General features: G+C 39.3%; 4 protein-coding genes, 1 long non-coding RNA gene and 1 pseudogene across 5 annotated transcripts; 1 reads left to right on the plus strand and 5 right to left on the minus strand.

Moving 5' to 3' along the window:
- Positions 1–1137: 1137 nt before the first annotated feature.
- Positions 1138–23901, minus strand: LOC137064972 (histone H2AX-like; annotated as a pseudogene).
- Positions 2340–3185, minus strand: LOC137064824 (histone H1-like). Its single transcript, XM_067436349.1, has one exon. The coding sequence runs from the start codon at positions 3142–3144 to the stop codon at positions 2530–2532; it is 615 nt and encodes a 204-aa protein (XP_067292450.1). The 5' UTR covers positions 3145–3185; the 3' UTR covers positions 2340–2529.
- LOC137065457 (uncharacterized) lies at positions 8496–9665 on the plus strand. The gene is made up of 4 exons (XR_010901647.1): positions 8496–8995; positions 9121–9208; positions 9316–9365; positions 9456–9665. It is a non-coding gene; the product is annotated as an uncharacterized lncRNA (long non-coding RNA).
- LOC137065152 (histone H2B-like) lies at positions 13091–13943 on the minus strand. The gene has a single exon (XM_067436725.1). The coding sequence runs from the start codon at positions 13941–13943 to the stop codon at positions 13569–13571; it is 375 nt and encodes a 124-aa protein (XP_067292826.1). The 3' UTR covers positions 13091–13568.
- LOC137065193 (histone H4) lies at positions 14940–15307 on the minus strand. The gene has a single exon (XM_067436779.1). It carries the CDS (start codon positions 15301–15303, stop codon positions 14992–14994), a length of 312 nt encoding a protein of 103 aa, XP_067292880.1. The 5' UTR covers positions 15304–15307; the 3' UTR covers positions 14940–14991.
- LOC137064932 (histone H3-like) lies at positions 21069–21860 on the minus strand. The gene has a single exon (XM_067436489.1). The coding sequence runs from the start codon at positions 21858–21860 to the stop codon at positions 21450–21452; it is 411 nt and encodes a 136-aa protein (XP_067292590.1). The 3' UTR covers positions 21069–21449.
- Positions 23902–24056: the final 155 nt, after the last annotated feature.

Consider the following 24056-nt stretch of genomic DNA (forward strand, 5'->3'; position numbering starts at 1 on the left):
AAATCTTCTCTTATACCCAAAATGGTTGTATTTATTTGTTCCGAGATATTGGCTTTAATTCCCAGTGTTTGTGCATATCTCAGATTAGAACACAATTACATTACAGTCCATATAAAAGCACAGAAGCCAGAATAGACATTTAGGGTGGCCGTCCAGCCGCTACTGACCCAGCCAGAGTAACATTAATCAATTTGTTATCAGCTTGCTTCTCATCTTTCTTCCTGGATGCAGTTTATCATAGCGCTCTAAGATTTATATCAGAAACCTTTAACTCATCATTGCACTATAACAGAGTAGCTTGGCCTTCACTGTCCATTAGAAGGAAAATTAATTGGTATCTAATTATTTACAAAAGCATTTTGGGGCTGTTGCCTTTGCCTTCATATTTAGGTTGTCTTATTCAACAGAAAATTGATGTGAAATATTCCCTTCGGTCTTAAAGTTGTTATAATCTTTCTGTTCCATTGGTTAGAACTGACCTGGGAAAAAGGGCTTTTGCATCACCTTCTGCTTGGAATCTACTCCAGATGACATTGAAAATACAAACTCCAGTTTCTATGGAACAATTTAAATCTATTATTCGGTCACTAGATAATGAAACTCAATGATGTGCAATTGTTTTTGTGTTTTAAAATTGTCTTGCTCGTTCTTGTAAGTTTGTGTTCATAATTGCTGCCCGTTCTTGGCCAGGACTCTCCTGTGAAAGAGTTTTAATCTCAGTAAGATTCTTCTAAAGGTCAAATAAAAATATAATCTACACCTTTTGTGACTCTCATGATTGTAGATGCAAAGCAATGAAACATTTTACTAGTGTAATGGGTCACCCCTCTCTTCAAAGAGATGACTTTAAGGCAGGGGTTTTCAAAAAAGCAAAAGTGGATCAAATCTACCAAACATTCTCCTGTTTCACTTGTCCATACTTTCCAGAATTATACATGTTTGCCTAGTATCTTTCTAGTGAGTTTCTCACTTACAGTCCCCTTTATCTTGCTTACTGGGGTTGTAATGCAGTACATCAGTTGCTCACATTTATTGTAAGAGTTGTTTATAGAAATAATCATTGGAAAAACACGTTTATATATGCAACATTTAACAAAAGGTTTTCCCCATGTTGATTTTAGGAAGGGGTTCACTTAAAAAACGTTAATTTTATTTGGGGATCCTTGGCATCAGTTTGAAAACCACTTTTTAAGGGGCTCAATATTAACAAAGAAAAGCACTCTTTATCAGATAAAGTGGGTGGCTCTTAAAAGAGCCTTTGGGTTTTAACTTGAATCCCTTTATTTGGATTTGGCGGGCTTCTCGGTCTTCTTGGGCAGCAGCACGGCCTGGATGTTGGGCAGCACGCCGCCCTGAGCGATGGTCACTCCGCCCAGGAGTTTGTTCAGCTCCTCGTCGTTGCGCACCGCCAGCTGCAGGTGACGGGGGATGATGCGGGTCTTCTTGTTGTCCCGAGCGGCGTTTCCAGCCAACTCCAGGATCTCAGCGGTGAGATACTCGAGCACAGCCGCCAGATAAACCGGAGCACCGGCACCGACGCGCTGAGCGTAGTTGCCTTTACGGAGAAGCCTGTGAACACGGCCGACGGGGAACTGCAGTCCCGCCCTGGAGGAGCGAGTCTTAGCCTTTGCTCTGGCCTTGCCACCGGTTTTACCTCTGCCGCTCATTTTTAAAATCAGATATTAATATCTGCTCAGTCGAAAATAAAAGAGAATGAAAGTGCGTGTCTTCACACTGTCTTTAAAGCAGAGTGCAAGTCGCTCATTGGTTTAGAGTCTGAAGAGATTTTAACCAATCACTGAACTTCCCTCCAAAGCCCAACCCCCTTCCTAGCGGGAATAATTATGCACACGTATTTGTGATTAATAAGAAAGTAAAATTAAATATTTGATAGAACATTAATATAAATGATTGACATTAAACAGATGGCAAGGGGATTATAAAACTTAATATTAATTTATCAATTTTTTCTGTGCACAGTTAATATGTGTAAACATATTTGAACTAAAATTGTGAAGCAACTATTTAAACAAGCTTTTCAAATTATTTACTTCTCTATAAATGTTGGATTTGTACACTTTAACATGGGATATGGATATTAATCGCGGTCTCGCTTTCACACTGTATATTCTGGGCACATTGAGCTGATATTGTGCAGTTTTATGGTCGTTTTTTGTTGTAATATTGGAGTTTTATCACTGCTTTTATTGTGTGGGGTTGTTTGACTGTACTGTGAACCTCCAATTTGAACTTTAATCAATGTCTGAAAACCGTTCTGTTCATTTTTAATCACTTAAATTAAAAATGTAAGTTTTTTATTTGTATACAAATGGTTTAGCGATTCAAGACTTGTTTTATCTGGTGATTTATATTAGTGTCCATTAGCGGCTACAGGTCAAGAAAAAGTTTCTCGACTTTTCCGTTAAAACTGATCAAATCAGTAAAATACAGGAGTTGCTATTTTCAGAATTAGTGGGTGGCTCTTAAAAGAGCCGTTGAGGAATTAACGTTATTTGTTTGTACCAATGCTTATTTCTTTTTAGGAGCTGCCTTTTTAGGCTTGGCGGCTTTAGGCTTTGCCGTCTTGGGTTTAGTCGCCTTGGCTTTCTTGGGGCTCTTGGCTGCTTTCTTAGCGGCTGCTGGCTTCTTCGCCTTCTTGGGGCTCTTCGTCGCCTTCTTAGCGGCGGGTTTCGTGGCCTTCTTGGGCGATTTCTTGGCGGCTTTGGGCTTCTTTGCCGCTGCGCTCTTGGGCTTCTTGGCGGCAGCGGGTTTCTTGGCCGCGGGCTTCTTCGCTTTAGGAGCCGCTTTCTTGGCTGGCTTCTTCTTGGTCTCGGCTTGCTGCTTGTTGAGCTTGAATGAACCCGAGGCGCCGGTCCCTTTGACCTGCACCAGGGTGCCTTTAGTCACCAGGCCCTTGATGGCGATCTTGACACGGGAGTTGTTCTTCTCCACGTCGTAGCCGCTGGCGGCAAGAGCTTTCTTCAGGGCGGCGAGGGACACGCCGCTCCTCTCCTTGGACGCGGATACTGTCTTGACGATGAGCTCACCGACGCCTGGACCTGCTTTCTTGGCCTTTGCAGCGGACTTCTTCTTGGGCGCTTTGGCTGGGGCGGCAGCAGCCGGTGCTGGGGCGGTTTCTGCCATCTTTCTCTGATCAGATTTAAAATCTTTCAAACGCTGTTCTGGTTTCAGAAATGAATGGCGCTCGCGCGGCGCTGCTCTCTTCAATGACTCATGAGAACCTTATAGACTCAACCTGCCCGCTCGGTGTCTGCGCGCCTCCACGAGCCTCTCAAGCGTGTTTTCTTCTCTCACATTTGTTGTAAAACTGAAGCGGTAAAATTGTTTATCACAGTCAAATCAAAGTTAACACAAAGCAAAGGTTCAGAGCTTTCATTGGAAACTAAACACGCGTAGAGGACATGTTTAGTTTGCCATCGACAGATCAAACCCAAGGTGAGCTTCAGCCGCGGGGAAAAGCCGCGTGTAAATTTGATGGATATTTTAAGTGGAAAAGTCGCTAAAAGCCCAAACGCGTCCTCTGTGTGTTCAGCAAACAGTCTGAAAGAGACTTTAATGAAATCAACATCAGCGAGGGCATGAGGAGGCTTTCATACAGCTGTTGTTTTGGGCAGCTTGAAGCACACGATCAGACAGTCTCTCTGTCACTCTCATGCATGCCAGCAGATGATCTGTCAACATAATAATAACAATAATCATCATCATAAATACACTTCATCACTCAAGTGTTAAGGTAGAATGGAAAACTGTATTTACATTGGCAAGTTGAATATGAGTTCTTTACATGGAACGAACATATAATGAGCCTCAAACACCATTGTTTACTACTTCATATGTAAATCTTATTGCTTGGAAAAAAAAGACCACTGAAAAACAGGCGAATCCCAACATAACACAGATTGTGATGTAACAGTTGGGATCATTAATATTTACACCTCTCCACATTTGCATAACCAGCCCATGTTTAAGGCCAGGCAGCATTAATGTGGACCTGCACAGAATCAACAGTTCTCAGGCATTGTGAAGATGAGGACAAATCTTCTGTTCTGGGCTGTGTGGGGGATGTGAAAACTTTTCATATAGCCTTCTCACAGAAGAGAACAGAACAGTAAACAGGAATGCTTGATGTTTATTTTTAACAGGATACCGCACCAATTGAATTTAGCTGTTAGCAGGGACGTGCAGAGAGTTCTTCAGGGGCAGGGGCTCAAATGTAGAAAAGGGGCAATATGGTAGTATAGTTTGGATACTATTTTATGTTTTTGCAATAAGTCTCTTGCTCATCAAGCCTGCATTTATTTAATCAAAAATACAGAAAAAAGTAGTAGCTTAATATTGTGAAATATTATTACATGATGTTCTTTTTAACTTTTTAGTAATCAAAAAATCTTGAAAAGAGTATAGACCCTTTTACAGCCCACGTGATCAAAGAGTTGCGCGCGCATTTTGGCAACGGAAGTGGTGTTGTTCCCTAGTGGTTCTAACGTGTGAGCAACTCCGAAAGTTTATCAAAACGGTTTCCCAGCATCAAAATGTATTCCCAGCATCTGGCTGTTGCGTTTTTGGTTGCACTAATCGCTATTCCACCAATGGGCTTAAGTTTTATAGAATTCTGACAGGATCACGGCCGTTTCAGAAGAACCGGCGGTACGCAGGCGATTAAATGCATTGATTGGAACGAGGACATAAAAATGCTCGCTTAAAAATAATAATTTGTAAAACATTTACTGCACTTGAAACTTAATTATTTATAATAAACCTCCGAACATTGGCTGCCACTGGTGTGTATAATGTACCCCCCACCCCCAGATTATCATATCAATAATCACAGTATTTATCAATTTCATTTGTAATGATTTTATTAATAGTTTAATTGCAAAATAACCATCTGAGAAATGTATGCAAGCAACATAGTTGCTATTAAAGTACTATAGCATTACAAAATTAAACTTTAAACAGAAGTGTCGACACGAATCAATAACATAAAATGTAAGGAAAAGGATAAATGTATGTCTGTGTGAAGGATAAGAATAAATATAGAACATTGTATTGGACATTCTGTACATGCCCACAGTCAACGTATTCATAAGCATCCAGTGATTTATATGCTTGTCTCGGGTGTACACGCTCGGTTTCTCGACTAAATACGTATATATCCGACCACTAAGTTATATCTGGCCATCTGTTAACGTCTTCTATCCACTCCACTATAGTACACGGAACTGGTAGCCGAATACCATTTGATAAAGTCAACTTTTTAAAATAACTTTCTCGGTTTGTGTTGCTTAATCCGCTCACGTAGCTTGACATGCTGCTGATTCTCGCCACAGTTTGTTGCCAAAATGCGCGCGCATACGTTGCTACGTCATCATTGTATACAAACAGTAAAAGGGTCTATCACAGCAGGTTATAAAAAATATTAAACAGCATTGTGTAACTTTTTTAGTTTATTCTTAGCTAAAATCACTTAGTTCTTTCAAAAAATATGTGCTCATTAATGTATATTTACTTCTTTCAAGTAATAAAGTATTCTCGTAAGTTTATAATATGCCATTGAAAATACATACGGGTGAGGGGTTCGAATGCTGGTCGCCATGTTGCCCCTCCATCTTGAAAGTACATTAGCCAAAGAGGGACATACCCATAAATTCAAGCTTCGCCTTTTGCGTTTTAACACTCGATGGCACCGTGTTGAATGTGAAGAGGGGGATTGCCATGTTAATCTTGGACTAAATCGGCCACCGTAGGAGTTGAAACGAAATCAGATTTGAGAGGAACAGAAACTAATATTCACTGGATGTTCATATACCTTTTCACTGCTAGATGGGGGAAAATATCACACAGTGTAGCTTTAATGCACGGCGAGGAGGAGGGTTTGAGAAGACAAAGACTCTCCAGCGATCACAGATGGAGAATTGCAGAGATTCTTTTAGTCTTACGGTCAGAAAACCTAAAAAAATATCAAACAACAACTACATCACCACATGTTGTTTGGGAGCAATAATAAAATCAAATAAATCTTGCTCATCCAGAAACACACTCTGGCATATTCAGTTGAACTTCAAAAGGGACATGGTTCTGTGGTCAGACAAAACTGTAAAAAGAGCTTTTTGGCAGAAATCCCACCCGATGAATTTGGTGCAAACAGGGATACAAAGTACCCCATGATGATGGTTAAAAATACAGCTGGATATTTATTGTTGTGGGTCTATTTTTTGTTGGAGGTCCTGGACATCTTAATCAGATACATGGTGGAAATCAGCCACCGTAGGAGTTAAAACGAAATCAGAATTGAGAGGAACAAAAACTATTATACACTCATATACCTTTTCACCGCTAGATGGGGAAAATATCACACAGTGTAGCTTTAAGCAGCACAAATGTTTCCAACATTGACATTAAATCATCATTTTAGAATGATTTCTGAAGGATTATGTGACACTAAAGATTGGAGTAATAGAGTGCCGAAGTCATGACGTCACTATAGGCCAAAACGCGGAAGTGAGTTAGCATTTTAGCACTTCCGGTTCCCTCGCTCTAAAGTCTATGGGGTTTTTTGAATGGGTTTTTGCTAAATCGCCTGAAAAAAGGTCTGTGGTTAACAAAGCCTCTAAATATTTTCACATTTTGATCCATGACAAAAAACACACTAGTTCTAACCTGCTTGTGATTTTTTTTTTTTACTTTATTGTGTCTTAAAAACGGCGGTTGCTAACAAGTTGCTTAAAGGGACCACATCCTTTGGACTTTAGACGTCATCGTGACAAACGGGAAATCTCACCAGCCCACGTTTCATTCACTTTAGAATTCTGTAAGTAAATGTTTAATAAAAATAAAAAACTAGCCTGCGTTTCAGCCTCACGTTCTTAGAAGTTTACCTTTCAGATAATATACATAAAGTTATATATTTAGTCCTTTCAAATAGTAGTGTTTCCAAATATTGCTGTACACAGAAATATATGATAGGTAACCGATTACCGGTTCTTCATTTCTGTGGAGACTGTAGTGTTTTGTTTTGTCCCGAGATGGAACCACAAGTCGTCGAATGAAAGCTGCGCTGTTCTACATGTCCAGATTTATAGTGGTTCTCTCCTCGATTATGATCAATCGTAAGGAAATAAGGAAAAGGACATACGATTGTAAATTGATACGGCTAAGTTATAGCTTACGTCGTTAGTGCTTCTGAGGTGGTAAAAACACGTTTTTTTACGGCGAATTAGCAAACATACAATCAAACATAATACAGTGAAAGATAATCTTCAAAGTCTATTTGGGGCACGATGATGAGGCATAATAGCCTAATCTTAATCACAAAGAAAATAATATTAAGATTTATATAAACTAACAAAACAATAAAAGAATAAATAAAACATTAACAAACGAGAAAACAAATCTCAGAGAGGCACGCATAAACTCAATTAGTTTCTAACATTTTTGGAAAAAAACGAATGGTCAATATTTCTCATGAAAAAGTGGATAAGTGTTCATACAAAGCGCACAACATAATGAGCGAACGTGTTTTTTAAATAAAGTTTGAGGAAGCTTGATGATGACCGGTGTCATGAAAAATCCTGTCCCCCTGTGAAATCGTGTCCGCAAGGACCCCCAGAGCGATTCTATTGGCTGAAAGAAATTTTAATAGGTAATCTGTTCAGAGCCTGATTACAATTCTTACACAATCGCGTTTTGATTTTTACTGTTTAAATTGTGTTAAAATAGTCTTTAATGTCTTACAAAGCATATGTTTTATATATTAGTAGTATATAACTGAAGCTATAAGTGCTTATATAAGTATATAATTCAGAACATGTTTTTGCTCCCATTACAGCAATCAATTTAATATTTCAAATAAATGTTTTGCGTGTGTACTTAGTGTGGCAATGAATTCATAGTTTATTAGTTTATTATTTAGTTATTTTTAAACAATTGATTGTCCAGAACCATGTATAACAACTTTTGATCAGGCATTTAAAACCGCTACCAGCGGACACGATTTCACAGGGGGACAGGATTTGTCATGACACCGGCTGTAGTCCGTTTATAGCCTACCATTAGCATTTTATATCTGACGGCTTTATTTAGGCTTTAAACGGTATACATTTTGGATTCAATTGCAAAGATTGTCTTGATAGACAAAACCTGTAAGGGTCATAACTCTTTGTTGAACACAGATCTTATTTTTTGATATTTTTTAAATCTAGTCTATGGGGAAAATGCATAGACAGTAAAAGAAATGGACCGAGCGTTCCCATTGACGTCTACGGCGAAAGAATGAAGTCAACCTAGGGGCACTCACTTCCTGATGGCTGAGTGAACTGCGCATCTTTCGCTTTCCACATCTTAGTAGATGTGGAAAGCGAAAGCTGAATCACGTTGTTTAAATATTTTCTCCCGTTGCTTTTGGCTCACTATGGGCTTCTCCCCATTCTTCCCCCTTGACTTTATCAGACTAGTCTCCAGGACATGTCTCCACGTCCCCCCGATTGTCTCATAGACAGTAAAAGATTGCCTGCGAGCGTCTCTTCAGGTCTATACGGTAATTTCTCAACTGTGCGACAGAGTCGCGTTGGTTATGACGCAATCGTTAGCCTATTTTTACAAAAACAGCTGCTGCGGGGCGATAGTGTAAGATACAAGGTAATGGAGCCTTTTATACATTGTCATGTTTCTTTAGAAATAAACAATGGACAAATGGAGTCTTTAAACGTCTCAGATGTAAAGTTATTCACTGTCAAAGTGACTCAAAAATGAATGGGAGTCAATGGGATGCTAACAGCAGGTGATGGCTTGGTTAGCAATGGCAGCCCCTAGGGGTGGAACGCTTTCCGAGCGCTAGATTACCCCCTTGGGAAAATGCATAGGCTTTTGATCGAGGGAACCCATGCGCCGCTAACTTCCGGGTTGGGCAACAAAATAACGGACACTTTTCCCACAGCGCTGAGCGAGTGCTACAAAGCAACGGACCCGTTTCCCTGTAAGTATCCTTTTCATAACTTCTCTAATAATAATCTATAGTTAAGCAACCTAGTCAAAAAACGTTATTTATGAGACATTTTATGTGAAAGAAGCTACATAAAAGCTGTTATTTGTTACTTGCAGTGAGTAAAAATGGAGTACAAGTTGTACCTACAAAAACAGACATTAGTTCCAACTGCTACTAAGAGAAGGTGGAGTGGTCATGTTAGAGGTATAAGTTAAAAAGTTGTTCTTCTTTAAGTTAAAATATATCAGTATGTTGTTTTATGGATCTGAGGCATTAACTTCTATTTATTTGACGGTCTGTTTTGCATTTAGATTTTAGGAAAAAAAACTACAAAACATGGCTGCAACATCCAGTATGTCAAGTAAGTAAAAGTAATGCACATATGACATACCACTAGATTTCTGCTTGTACAGAATACAAATTGGACACATCTGTCTGTCTGTGTGTTTAGGATGAAGAATCGGACAGTGAGAATTATGAACTGCAAAACTGTCCTATGACTCCACCTCAAGACCCCACAGTAAGATTGCGCACCATAAGCATTAGCAATTCTCATGCAGTTTGTTAGCAGTGACAATATTCTTTTTTTTCATGTTATCTTCCTAATCTTTGCTCTTTTGCATAAGAACAACACGTGACAGCGAAATGAGCAACAATGTAGAAAATGTGGCAAATTTGCTTTTGGTAAGATTTATAGTAATAATGATTTGTCATTTAGATAGTGAATCGATTTCAAATTCCCATTTATTCATTATAACTCACATACTCGAAAGTATTTACGATAATATATTATAGTATGTAAAGTATTGTTTTGATTTAATTTTATCTATAATATAATTGTTATAATTGTTTGTATGAGTATGAGAATAAAATTGATATGTTAACAAAATCATTTGAACTGGTAGTATTTTATTTTTCACAATTCTTGTAGATGGATGCTGCAGCAGGTGGTGATGCACAAGATTACAGTGGAGAGAACCCAAACTCAGTAAAAGAGAAGATCTACCCCAATGCTAAGATTAGTCATGAAGAATCCTTATTTTTATGTTATGCTCTTAGGCACACCACAACAAAATCTGCCCTTAGTGATTTACTAGACCTAATCAATTTGCATTGTCCAGAAGGAACTAATGGAGTACCCATTAGTTTATATAAATTTCTTAAAACATTTGATTGCAACTCTTTTGAAATGATGTACATCTGCCCCAAATGTCATCATTACTTTGGTAATGAGATCCCAGCTTGTTGTGCCTCATGTGGTTCTGAACCTGGGGATAAGAACTCACTGTTAAATCAGGTGACATTTTTATGAACGTATCGATTAGAAAACAATTGGAAGAAAAGATGTTAGATTCAACATTTAGAGCAGCGTTGGATTACAAATGGACTAGGGGCAAAAGCAGTCCAGACAGTGTCCAAGATATATTTGATGGTGCCATGTATAAATCTGTCGATCCCCTGAATGATCCAGACCAGTTGAACCTTTCACTTGGAATGTTGATGGTGTCCCCATTTTTAAATCATCTCCCTTCCACATTTGGCCAATCCAAATCATAATCAATGAACTCCCCCCAGATATGAGAAGCACGAAGCAGACATGTGCTGCTGGCTGGTTTGTGGTTTGGTCCTTCTAAGCCCAAAATGAATTCTTTTATGCAGCCATTTGTCAATGAGTGCATTCAGCTAGCAGGAAGGTCTAACAGTAATGCACACCGGATAAAGCTTGAATGTCCGTGTGTTTAATCTTGTCTGTGTGTGCGACTCAGTTGCTCGTTGCACTGTCCAAAATATTAAGCAATTTAATGGGGAACATGGATGTAACTGGTGTTATAAGAAGGGAGAAATTGTTGCCAAGGGAAATGGTTTCACTAGGGTATATAGTTCACAAAGTGGCGGTGATTCAAACACACGCACGCACAACCAGCATCTTGATGATGTGAGAACAGCAGTTAAAACAGGCACATGTGCTCGGGGAGTCAAAGGGCCATCACCTTTAATGCTTTTAACATTTTTTAATATCATACTAGGATTTTCTTTTGATTACATGCATGGGATTTTACTGGGTGTATGTAGGCAATTGACAACTCTATGGTTTGATACAAAGTACCATGGAGAGAGTTGGTATATGGGAAGAGAAATCATGGCCATTGACAAACGGCCCCTTGAAATCAAGCCACCAGTTAATATTACAAGACCTCCACGACCTATAAAGATACGCAAGTTCTGGAAGGCCTCAGAATACAGGAATTTTATTTTGTTTTATAGTCTTCCATGCCTGATTGGCATTTTACCACGCCAATTCCTTGAACACTTACTGTTACTTGTACAAGGAACGTATTGTCTGTTAAAACTAAAGATAATATTTCTTCAAATGACATAGATGCAGCTGAATATCTGCTGAAAACTTTTGTGAGCCGTTTTGAGAGATTGTATGGCAAATGTCATGTCAGTTTCAATGTGCACATTTTAGAGCATGCTGCACAATCTGTCAGAAACTGGGGTCCACTATGGTGCCAGAGTGCTTTTATTTTTGAAAGTCACAATGGCAACTTGCAAAAGCTCTTCCATGGCACACAGGCAGTTCCAGAGCAAATTGTCAATGCATTTTTTCTTTTTTAAAGTGTTCCAAGACTTTTGACAAGCGTTTACAACAATAGTATTAATCGACTAAGCAAGGACTTTGTTGAGCGGATGTTACATGGGTACAAACTTGCCAAAAACTGCATAATTAAAACAAATGTAATCTTCCTTGGTTCACCAGTCATAAGACCACCAACACCAAGAGAGGCATATCTTCTCAGCAAACATGGCATTAATGTTCACCAGTGTGTATTTTATGCAAGGGCTATAATTAATGGAAACAGATTTCATTCAAAAACAAGCACAACACTATCTAGAAGAATTAACCATGTAGTTCTTACAGAAAACGGGGCAGTGGCACTGGTGAGGTCATTTGTTGATGTGGGGCTTGACACAGGCTACACCTTTATCGATCCAGTAAGTACAGCCAAATTTAGCATGGTTAAAGACAGACAAACAGGGACTATTGTCTCAGGGATAGTTAAGGAGTGCTGTATTTCTAGTGATGTCAAATTAATGAAGTGCACTGAAATCAAAACAACTTGTGTTTACTTAAAAAATGTGTCTGGAGTACTTAATTTACTTTGCATTCAACCTAACAAATGGGAAGTTGACTGAATAGTCATGCATTTATAGTAATGTACTGTAGGGTACAGTAATTTCTACATATTTAGTCATTTCTAGCAAGTGTTTTGAGTTTGAGCATTTTGTTAATCTATTCAGTATGTATTAAAGTTTATAGGCCAGCTTAATTTTTTTTTTTTTTTTTTGAGTTGTGAAGGTATCAATTGTCCTTGTTGATTGGGCAGTTTAACCTTCAATGCATTTTTTTGAGATAGTTCAAAACTGTGGACTGGATTATAGACATGATTGTATTGTAAGACTTACGATAAACTAAGTTATTAATCTTGCAATGTGCTGTTTTCTTAAATGTTGATACAAATGAACAGAAATGTTACATGTGATACTGATGTAACATGAATGAGAGGAAAATTCTACAAAACAGTTAACTGATATGCTCCTTTTACAATAACTGCTTATATAGTCTATATAGTATGACTATGTAGTAAGTTAGTGAAGGTATGTAATAAATGTTGGAAATCCTTATGTGTGTGAATTTATATTTTAGATTGTGCAACAAGTGTGTATTCAATCAATCAATCTTGTAAATCCTGTAGGGCTCTTAAAATGTAAAACCTACAGGATTCCAACAGGTATGTAAAAAAAATGTCCTGCAGGAATGTAGGATTCATGCAGGACATAATGCAATTCTGCAGGACAAGTCAGTGGACAAACCTACAGGATATAAAAGAAATCCTACATTCCTGCAGGACATTATGCAACCCTTCAGGACAGTATGTGGACAATCCTACACGACTCCTGCAGGAATGTACCCTGCCCTGTAGGATTTTCATTTTGTCTTGCAGGATTCCTGCATGGTCCCTGCACAGTCCTTCAGGATTCCTGCTGGACATTTTTGTAAGGGTGGACGTCTTACACTTCTATACTCATAATTTGTTAACACTTTACATTTTATTTAGAATTTAATAGGGGTTCGTATCGATTTGTATTAGTAGAAAGGCTTTACAGCAGAGAATGAAATGTTTAAGTGTATGAGTTTTGTGGATTTCAAGGTTCTGGACGAAGCACATCTACCTTCATTCCCCGGACTAAAGGTGAGTAATATATTCAAATAAAGGTGGACGAGGTATTTTGGTCGTTATGACGTAACGTACCTACCACGTTCCAGCGATATGTCATAACGTCAACACGAATTACAGGAATCACAAAGTTACGTCGCTGGAACGTTATTCGGTACGTCTCTATGACGACTATGACCCGGTCACTTCGTCACAACATAAATGTGTTAGCTGGGAAGGTCACTACAATCGTTTATGGTTCCAAAAACGGTTAATAGCTCTTTAAACGAGAACATGTGTGGCTCTTAAAAGAGCCTTTGGGGTGGTTAAGGTCAGAGCACAGCTCATTTGGAGCTGGTGTATTTGGTGACGGCCTTTGTGCCCTCGGACACGGCGTGTTTGGCCAGCTCTCCGGGCAGCAGCAGACGCACGGCGGTCTGGATCTCTCTGGAAGTGATGGTGGAGCGCTTGTTGTAATGCGCCAGACGAGACGCCTCACCGCCGATGCGCTCGAAGATGTCGTTGACGAAAGAGTTCATGATGCCCATCGCCTTGGAGGAGATGCCGGTGTCAGGATGAACCTGCTTCAGCACTTTGTACACATAGATAGCGTAGCTCTCCTTCCTGGACTTTCTGCGCTTCTTTCCTCCCTTAGCGGCGGTCTTGGTGACGGCCTTCTTAGAACCCTTCTTGGGCGCGGACTTCGCTGGTTCTGGCATGACGCTGAAGAATCAATGTGAGTTCTGGAGCGATACAGAGGCATTTATTCACCGCCATATGCTAATTTAGCTAGAGATAAGGGCCGAATCCATAAAATGTCATTGGACAACCCGTTGTATCGCGAGAGGAACGAGGGCCAATCATGGACAGCCAAATATTAGCCCCGCCTACCGCTTTATGTTTGAAGGACAACGCCGTAGCGTAGACTCCGTTTCCTTTGTTCATTTCCCGCCTTTTTACTTTAATAAAAGTTTGAAGACTAATATTCTGCAAGATAATGTAATCTGAATATATATATTATAGAATAAATTAATAGATTCCTTTTTTTTAAAAAAAGATTTTGTACCAGAAATTCCCTCCTACACAAAAGCCCATTTATTAATAAATATTTTATTTGTCACTCACTTAACTCACTTTATATTAAAAATGAAAAAGTAACAAATTAAATCAATCAAAAGCTCTGCTAAAAATGTGGGTTTTAAGACAACGTTAAAAACATTACCACAAACATTAGAATTTTCTTTTCTTTTTCCTCTTAATTCTGTAAATTACTTTGGATTGCAATAGACAGTTATCTTCTCTGAAATACACATTACTAGAACTCAAATGTAACTATCAGCCAAAAGCTGATTTCAGTGCAATTCTACAGCATAATGGTTTGATAGAGCGCCAGTATATTCTTCTAACTTACACATTTCTGTTATTCAGAACAGTAGTTTATGTAAAATGATAATAACCCTTATGGGAACCCGGGCCAATTTCTCTTTGTAGGAACATTATGGGGCATATAAAACAGACTAAATGAACCACTTGCATCATGTTTCTGCAGCTGATTTTGAAATACAACACCTCCCGTGTAAAATATCTGGAAGGCTATATATGATAATGCCATTTTATGAAGCGATTCATTGGGCATTTATCGGTTTTAAAAAGTAATAGTTGTATTTTACATATTCCCAGCATTGATGTGATATGACTCTTTATGCGACAGTGTGGGTGGCTCTTAAAAGAGCCGTTGGGTTTGTAGTTTCTCTTGATTTCAGGCGTTTAACCTCCGAAGCCGTATAGGGTGCGTCCCTGTCGCTTCAGCGCGTACACAACATCCATGGCGGTGACGGTCTTTCTCTTGGCGTGCTCGGTGTAGGTCACGGCATCGCGGATAACGTTCTCCAGAAACACCTTCAACACTCCGCGGGTCTCCTCGTAGATCAGACCGGAGATGCGCTTGACACCGCCGCGGCGAGCCAGACGACGAATGGCGGGTTTGGTGATTCCCTGGATGTTATCGCGCAAAACTTTACGGTGACGCTTAGCGCCTCCTTTACCGAGTCCCTTACCACCTTTGCCTCTTCCAGACATGATTAAGTCAACACTTTACCGGTAAGACTTTACCGAATAGGGAAAGAGCGCAACAAGGAGGCCAGTTATATTTGCTTACAGGACCTGACAGAAACCAGTACCGCAACACGCTCCTCCCCTTCAACACAAAACAATTGATTTAACCCTAAACTGATCTAAGGACACCCGTCCTTTGCTTAACCCTTTCATGCATGGTGGGTGTCCACATTTCGGGGACAGTAAATTTAACTCCATTTTAGCAATAGTGTAACAGTGGCTACTGAATTGTATTCCAAATATTCATTGCTTGATGACATCTTAAATCCAAGATGGCTGACAGCGATAGCCATGTGCCAAATGACCCAGGCATATCTGTGAAAAACTTTTATACAAGAAGGTCAATTGAGCTAGATAATATATATATATATATATATATATATATATATATATATATATATATATATATATATATATATATATATATATATATATATTAGAATAATATTATACTAGTATAATATTTATATTTACATTTAATCATTTAGCAGACGCCTTTATCCAAAGCGACTTACAAAAAAGGGCAGAGTAATAGAAGCAACGAAACAGACAAGGCCAACAACCTGTAAGAGCTGTAAGAAATCTCAATTAATTAGCACAATAAACAACATTTTTTTTTTTTTTATATTAGTCTATTAATATACTGTCCACGTATGTGGACGTCATGCAACAGTGGAGTCCGATTGTATGTGAAGTGATGAGGAGTAGGAGCCAGCAAAGCCCAGCTTTAGGCTTCCACATATATGTAACTACCGTTATAGTTCCTACAATATTGTTATTATTTTATATATTATTGTTTTTAATAACTGGGCTGAAATACATACCATAACATGCCATAATAAAGACACAATGTTCCATATTGTCATCTGTGGCTTTGTGTCCCATTTTACATCTTAGTTGCATGGTGTCCACATATGTGGACAGTTAAATCATTTTGGATTTTAATTTTAGCATCACATTAAAGTAATAAAAAATAATCTTGTTTTTTCATAATTCATGCATAAAAAAGTTTTAATAGCCTAGATCAATTTAACGAAGACGATATTAGAAGAATCAAATTATATTAATTATATAATATACAGAGAAACTGAATGACATGCAATCATTGTTTATAACACTATATGTTTATGTGACATGTCAGGTAGCCTATATTTGCTGAATATGCATGATTTCAGGCCTCTGATTTATACTGTCTCCCTTTACCTGAATTTGCACCATAAGAGTATCTCTTCTTTGGCCTTCAGCATGTTACAAAAGTTTCAAAACAGCGCATGCCATTATTAGGGAGTAGCTGAAGATTTGATCACAACTGTGGATGAGCAAATGAAAAAGAGTTGAAAAGAAACCAGCTGTATATTTTCAAACTGTTTGAAAATGAAAAAGTGCCAAACACCTGGATAAAAGGTAATGAGTTAAAACTGTATAAAATGAGTTGCGGTTTTAATTGTGAAATTTTTTCAGCTTTTTTATCTTAAAGTCTAAGCTTTGCATCCGGATCACTGACTCAAGTGATTTCTTGCAAAAGAGACAAAGACAAGAGAGCGAGAAAGAGACTACAACAGGAAAACGTATCTCAAAATTTAACCCTATATGGTTTGCATTATATTCTAACCGATGATTTTAAAATACGTTTTTATTTCATGAAATAGCTTCAATCATACAAATCAAAACACATTATTGGAATAAGAAGAAAAAAAACAACCTTGGGGAACGCTTAGAGAAATGTTATCCACTTTATTTTGCAATGTGGAAGTAAATACGATGTTCTTTCTTCTAATCCAGTGTCATGAGAAATCCCCCTGTGAAATAGAGTCTGCTTAGGACCCCAGAGCGATTCTATTGGCGGAAAGAACTTTTAATGGGTAATCTGTTCAGAGCCTGATCACAAATCTTACAAAATCACGTTTTGATTTGTGTTGTTTAAATTGTGTTTAACATCTTTAGATTCTAACATCTTATAAGTTGATGTCCACATAAAGAAAATTGCAGTGGCCGAGCATTTCTATCGTGAAGAAGAGTCAAAATATGAATGATCTTCTGTGGGTCTGCCTTTAATGCTGGGAACAGTCAAGTTTATTTCATATAGCAGATTTTTTACACAATGGTAATTCAAAGTGCTTTACATAGGAGTTAAAATAATACAAATAATTACAACAGATGCAAAAGACTTAAGAATAACATGCATACGAAAGAAACAATAAAACAGTTTAGAAAAAGAGGATATATAAATTGCACTGCAATCAGTCGAATTTAGTGTTCATTTAGTAAATGCACAGCTAAACAGATGTTTTGAGTCTGGATTTGAATGTGACATGCATAAGAAAAACTCCTTTCTGGATTGGAAGAATGGAAGAGTCAGGCTTACGGTTTTACACTAGACATGCCCCTTCTAGTGTCTCTTCACTCTGGTTGCACACAGATTCACTGCCTGTCTTTGACGGCTCCTAGTGACTTATCCACAATTATACACTCGTTGCTAAACGGATGTATATTTACATCAACCTGCGCCCACCAGTCTGGTGTCTCTTCACTCACTTCTGAGTACGAACCTTTGCGCTCTCCCTTATCATTAGTAAATATGCCGTTAGTTTTGACGATACACAGCTCTATATTTCTTCACGCCCTGACGAAACTTATCAATTCACAAAATTAACGGAATGCATAGCTGATATAAAACATTGGTGGACTAGTAATTTCCTGCAACTTAATTCAGAAAAAAACCCTGAATTTTTAATTATTGGACAAAAAAGCTCCACAAATAGTAACCTAGAAGTCTAACACTCGATGACTGCTCTGCCAAGCCCTCGTCGTCAATCAGGAACCTGGGTGTGCTCTTTGATACCAATCTTTCATTTGAAAGCCACGTTTCTAGCATCTGTAAAACTGCATTCTACTGTAAGGGGTTAACAGCTTATGACCCAGGACCAGTAGTGAAGAAATTAAGACAAAGACTCAGGATTGCAGTTAATTAAAAGAAAAATGTACTTAAGAATAGTTTGCAGTTTCAAAAGCAGAAGCCAGCTTCAAGTCTCACAAGGAGTTCGTAGGCCGCGCTCCCGCTCTCACCGTCTCGTTGCCTCGCCCTATCGTACATACAATTGTCCCAACAGTTATACCGTTTTCAAGGTCTTATCCACGTCATTACTGCAATGTGGATGGTTCTGATTGGCTCAGAGACAATGCACAGTCATGGTAAATTTCCTCTCGAGTCAGTTAATCTGATGCACGTTTCCACTGACGTGTCACTTGTTGATGCTTTCACCCCAGAATTAGGCCCGTAGTGACCTTCCAGATCTGGAGCAGAATCCATATTTCATCTCTGGAAGCCGGGCTAAGTGAGCAACCGCTGTTACTGCACTCCTGACATGTTAGGGGTGTGTGATACCTCGAAAATCTAAACACACGACCTTGTTGCCAGTGTTTAGTGACACATCACACATCTCTAGGCCAGACCCTTAGTCACTCCTCAGAGACCAAATACAAACTTTAGAAAACAAGAAACTAAAACAAAATCATAACTGGATAGAATCATTTTAATAAAAAATAAAAAAAACATATTTCAGGCTTTAAACATAAAGATATAAAACTGTATTTCTTTGTGAAGAATCAACACAAGTGGGACACAATCATGAAGTGGAATGAAATTTTTATTGGATATTTCAAACTTTTTTAACAAATCAAAAACTGAAAAATTGGGCGTGCAAAATTATTCGGCCCCTTTACTTTCAGTGCAGCAAACTCTCTCCAGAAGTTCAGTGAGGATCTCTGGATGATCCAATGTTGACCTAAATGACTAATGATGATAAATAGAGTCCACCTGTATGTAATCAAGTCTCCGTATAAATGCACCGCACTGTGATAGTCTCAGAGGTCCGTTTAAAGCGCAAAGAGCATCATGAAGAACAAGGAACACACCAGGCAGGTCCGAGGACTGATCAGAGATGCAGCCAAGAGGCCCATGATTACTCTGGATGAACTACAGAGATCTACAGCTGAGGTGGGAGACTCTGTCCATAGGACAACAATCAGTCGTATACTGCACAAATCTGGCCTTTATGGAAGAGTGGCAAGAAGAATTTCGTTTAAAGTTTGCCACAAGCCACCTGGGAGACGCACCAAACGTGGAAGAAGGTGCTCTGGTCAGATGAAACCAAAATTGAACTTTTTGGCAACAATGCAAAATGTTATGTTTGGCGTAAAAGCAACACAGCTCATCACCCTGAACTCACACCATCCCCACTGTCAAACATGGTGGTGGCAGCATCATGGTTTGGGCCTGCTTTTCTTCAACAGGGACAGGGAAGATGGTTAAAATTGATGGGAAGATGGATGGAGCCAAATACAGGACCATTCTGGAAGAAAACCTGATGGAGTCTGCAAAAGACCTGAGACTGGGACGGAGATTTGTCTTCCAACAAGCCAATGATCCAAAACATAAAGCAAAATCTACAATCGAATGGTTCAAAAATAAACATATCCAGGTGTTAGAATGGCCAAGACAAAGTCCAGACCTGAATCCAATCGAGAATCTGTGGAAAGAACTGAAAACTGCTGTTCACAAACGCTCTCCATCCAACCTCACTGAGCTCCAGCTGTTCTGCAGGAGGAATGGGCAAACATTTCAGTCTCTCGATGTGCAAAACTGATAGAGACAAACCCCAAGCGACTTACAGCTGTAATCGCAGCAAAAACTGTCGCTACAAAGTATTAACTTAAGGGGGACGAATAATTTTGCACGCCCAATTTTTCAGTTTTTGATTTGTTTGAAAAAATAGTTTGAAATATCCAATAAATTTCGTTCCACTTCATGATTGTGTCCCACTTGTTGTTGATTCTTCACAAAAAAATAGTTTTATAACTTTATGTTTGAAGCCTGAAATGTGGCAAAAGATCGCAAAGTTTAAGGGGGCCGAATACTTTCGCAAGGCACTGTATTAGCCCGCTTCTGTCAATACTTCACTGGCTTCCTTATTAAACATCGCATACATTTTAAAATCTTGCTAATTACTTACAAAGCACTAAATGGTTTAGCTCCCCAGTACTTGAGCGAGCTCTTAAAACATTACCCAGACAGCATGGTAGCATTGATACAATGTTGAGTTTTGATCCAAACCATTATTTTGGTTGAGATTGATATTTCAATGTTTAAAGTATGTTGGATTAGCATTGAAACTGATGAAAGTCAACAGCACACATGGGTGGAGACAGTGACATTGAACTAACAGTGATGTGTAGTTGATGAGCACAAGATCATGCAGGTGTGTATCTCTGCAGAACACTAGTGGGGGTTTCCAGATCAGTGGGGCGTTTTTAAAACACAATCTGCATTTTAATCGCTTTCCCTGATTTGCTCTAATCCATCGGGGGCTTGTTTTAGGGATGGGCCTTCATGAGTTTAGCAAGTCTGTTGAAAAACATTTATTGTAGTTTAAAATTGGCCACTGATTGGTAAACGGACATGTTGGCTTAGCATATGTACTTCTCAGTAGTTTAATTGATGCATCTTCATTAGAGAAAACACAGGTGACCTATACAGTCTAGTGTGTTGAACCACCTTAATATCAAACAATATATCAAAAATATCAAAAAATCTACTTTATTATTTCTCTGTTCCTTTATTTTGTGTGCTTTTTATTTGCATTTGATTTGTAGCCTATTGTTACTGAAATTGGAAAAATTTGTCTACATTCTTTAAAAAAATGCATCTTGCTGTAGTAATGTTTATTGGGGAATTCCTGAAAAAAAGTTCTAATATCATGTAACAGATTTATTGAAGTACAAGAGACATGAACACGAGCAGATGTCACACAGCCCATGTCTTCATCCATCAGTGCTCGGCTCGCAGAGAACATTTCACTTCTAGGAGTGAAGGAAGATGAAGATAGACAAAAAAAAAGAGAAGCACCACCTGATAATGCTGGCATTTCCATATTTTTACACCATATATTCTACAATAAGTGATTTAGAGAATGAAAACCCAAAATTGTTAATGCAAAGCAAATTTCTACTCATATTCAGCGTTTAAAGTGGTAATGTCTCATTTAGTGTAACTTATGTGGCTCTTAAAAGAGCCTTTGGGGTTTGATGAAGCGGCTGAAACAGATGCGTGTTTAGGCGCGCTCTCCGCGGATGCGGCGGGCCAGCTGGATGTCTTTGGGCATGATGGTGACCCTCTTGGCGTGGATGGCGCACAGGTTGGTGTCCTCAAACAGGCCGACCAAATAAGCCTCGCTGGACTCCTGCAGGGCCATGACAGCGGAGCTCTGGAAGCGCAGATCCGTCTTAAAGTCCTGAGCGATTTCTCTCACCAGCCGCTGGAAGGGCAGTTTGCGGATCAGCAGCTCGGTGGACTTCTGATAACGGCGGATCTCTCGCAGAGCCACGGTCCCGGGCCTGTAGCGATGAGGCTTCTTGACGCCGCCGGTGGCCGGAGCGCTCTTACGAGCGGCTTTAGTGGCGAGCTGCTTCCTCGGGGCTTTGCCACCGGTGGATTTACGAGCGGTCTGCTTGGTTCTTGCCATTGCTGTAGTTTAGGTTCCTTCTGTCCTGCTGGAACTGAAATGCCGCTTTTCTGCTACACGCCTGCTTTTATACGCGAGGGTGCCGAGGCTTGTGATTGGCTGATATGTGACGTCTGCGCATGAGGGCTAGCCAATGACTGCGCGTTTCTTATTTTCAAACGCGGAGGGTTTCCCGCTCGAGCTGCTTTTGTTGAATACCTCAAAGGAAGAATACAACTCTTTCCTTATACCCAAATCGTTGTATTTATTGTTGTAATTCCCAGTGTTTGTGCAGATCTCGGATTGGAACACAATCACATTACAGTCCATATAAAAGCACAGAAGCCAGAATAGACATTTAGGGTTAACGTCCTGCCGCTACTGACCCAGCCAGAGTAACATTAATCAATTTGTTATCCTGAAGCTAACATAGTGATTGTTATTTCAGATAATCTATTATAATATTCAATACCTTATTAGATTTTAATAAAATAGATTGGGTGGCAAACAGACACATTAGGGGATCATCCTGTCTTTTTTGTGTCATCAAGGTACTGTGATTGAGTTTTGTGACAAGAGTTATGTGAAAAAGCTTGGGTTTTATTATTAGAACAAGTTTTGTTTTTCATTTAATGTTAAAAAGAGGTTAGTGTCTGCTGCTTTTTTGCCAGTCCTTGATTAATGTGGTGTATCAGTTTGCTTCTCATCTTTCTTCCTTGGATGCAGTTTATCATAGCGCTCTAAGATTTATATCAGATTGTAAACCTTTAACTCATCATTGCACTATAACAGAGTAGCTTGGCCTTCACTGTCCATTAGAAGGAAAATTAATTGGTATCTAATTATTTACAAAAGCATTTTGGGGCTGTTGCCTTTGCCTTCATATTTAGGTTGTCTTATTCATCAGAAAATTGATGTGAAATATTCCCTTCGGTCTTAAAGTTGTTATAATCTTTCTGTTCCATTGGTTAGAACTGACCTGGGAAAAAGGGCTTTTGCATCACCTTCTGCTTGGAATCTACTCCAGATGACATTGAAAATACAAACTCCAGTTTCTATGGAACAATTTAAATCTATTATTCGGTCACTAGATAAGGAGACTCAATGATGTGCAATTGTTTTTAAGCGTTTTAAAAATTGTCTTGCTCCTTCTTGTAAGTTTTTCGTAATTGCTGCCCATTCTTGGCCAGGACTCTCCTGTGAAAAAGAGTTTTAATCTCAAGGGTTTCAGTTTCAATCTTTAAGGCAGGTGTTTTCAAAAAAGCAAAAGTGGATAAAATCTACAAAACCTGTTTTACTTGTCCATACTTTCCAAAATTATACATGTTTGCCTAGTGAGTTTTTCTCACTTACAGTCCCCTTTATCTTGCTTACTGGGGTTGTAATACATTATGTCAGGTGCTCACATTTCTTGTAAGAGCTGTTTATAGAAATAATTATAATTGAAAAAACAAGTTTATATATCCAACATTTATCAAAAGGTTTTTCCCATGTTGATTTTAGGAAAGGATTCTCTTAAAAAACGTTAATCATATTTGGGCATCACAAAGTTTGAAAACCACTTTTTAAGGGGCTCAATATTAACAAAGAAGCACTCTTTATCAGATAAAGTGGGTGGCTCTTAAAAGAGCCTTTGGGTTTTAACTTGAATCCCTTTATTTGGATTTGGCGGGCTTCTCGGTCTTCTTGGGCAGCAGCACGGCCTGGATGTTGGGCAGCACGCCGCCCTGAGCGATGGTCACTCCGCCCAGGAGTTTGTTCAGCTCCTCGTCGTTGCGCACCGCCAGCTGCAGGTGACGGGGGATGATGCGGGTCTTCTTGTTGTCCCGAGCGGCGTTTCCAGCCAACTCCAGGATCTCAGCGGTGAGATACTCGAGCACAGCCGCCAGATAAACCGGAGCACCGGCACCGACGCGCTGAGCGTAGTTGCCTTTGCGGAGAAGCCTGTGAACACGGCCGACGGGGAACTGCAGTCCCGCCCTGGAGGAGCGAGTCTTAGCCTTTGCTCTGGCCTTGCCGCCGGTTTTGCCTCTGCCGCTCATTTTTAAAATCAGATACTGAAATCTGCTCAGTCGAAACTAAGACAGAATGAGAGTGCTTGTCTTCACACTGTCTTTAAAGCAGAGTGCCAGTCGCTCATTGGTTTAGAGTCTGAAGAGATTTTAACCAATCACTGAACTTCCCTCCAAAGCCCAACCCCCTTCCTAGCGGGAATAA

This window comes from Pseudorasbora parva, chromosome 25 (assembly GCF_024679245.1).
Source record: "Pseudorasbora parva isolate DD20220531a chromosome 25, ASM2467924v1, whole genome shotgun sequence".
Taxonomy (NCBI): domain Eukaryota; kingdom Metazoa; phylum Chordata; class Actinopteri; order Cypriniformes; family Gobionidae; genus Pseudorasbora; species Pseudorasbora parva.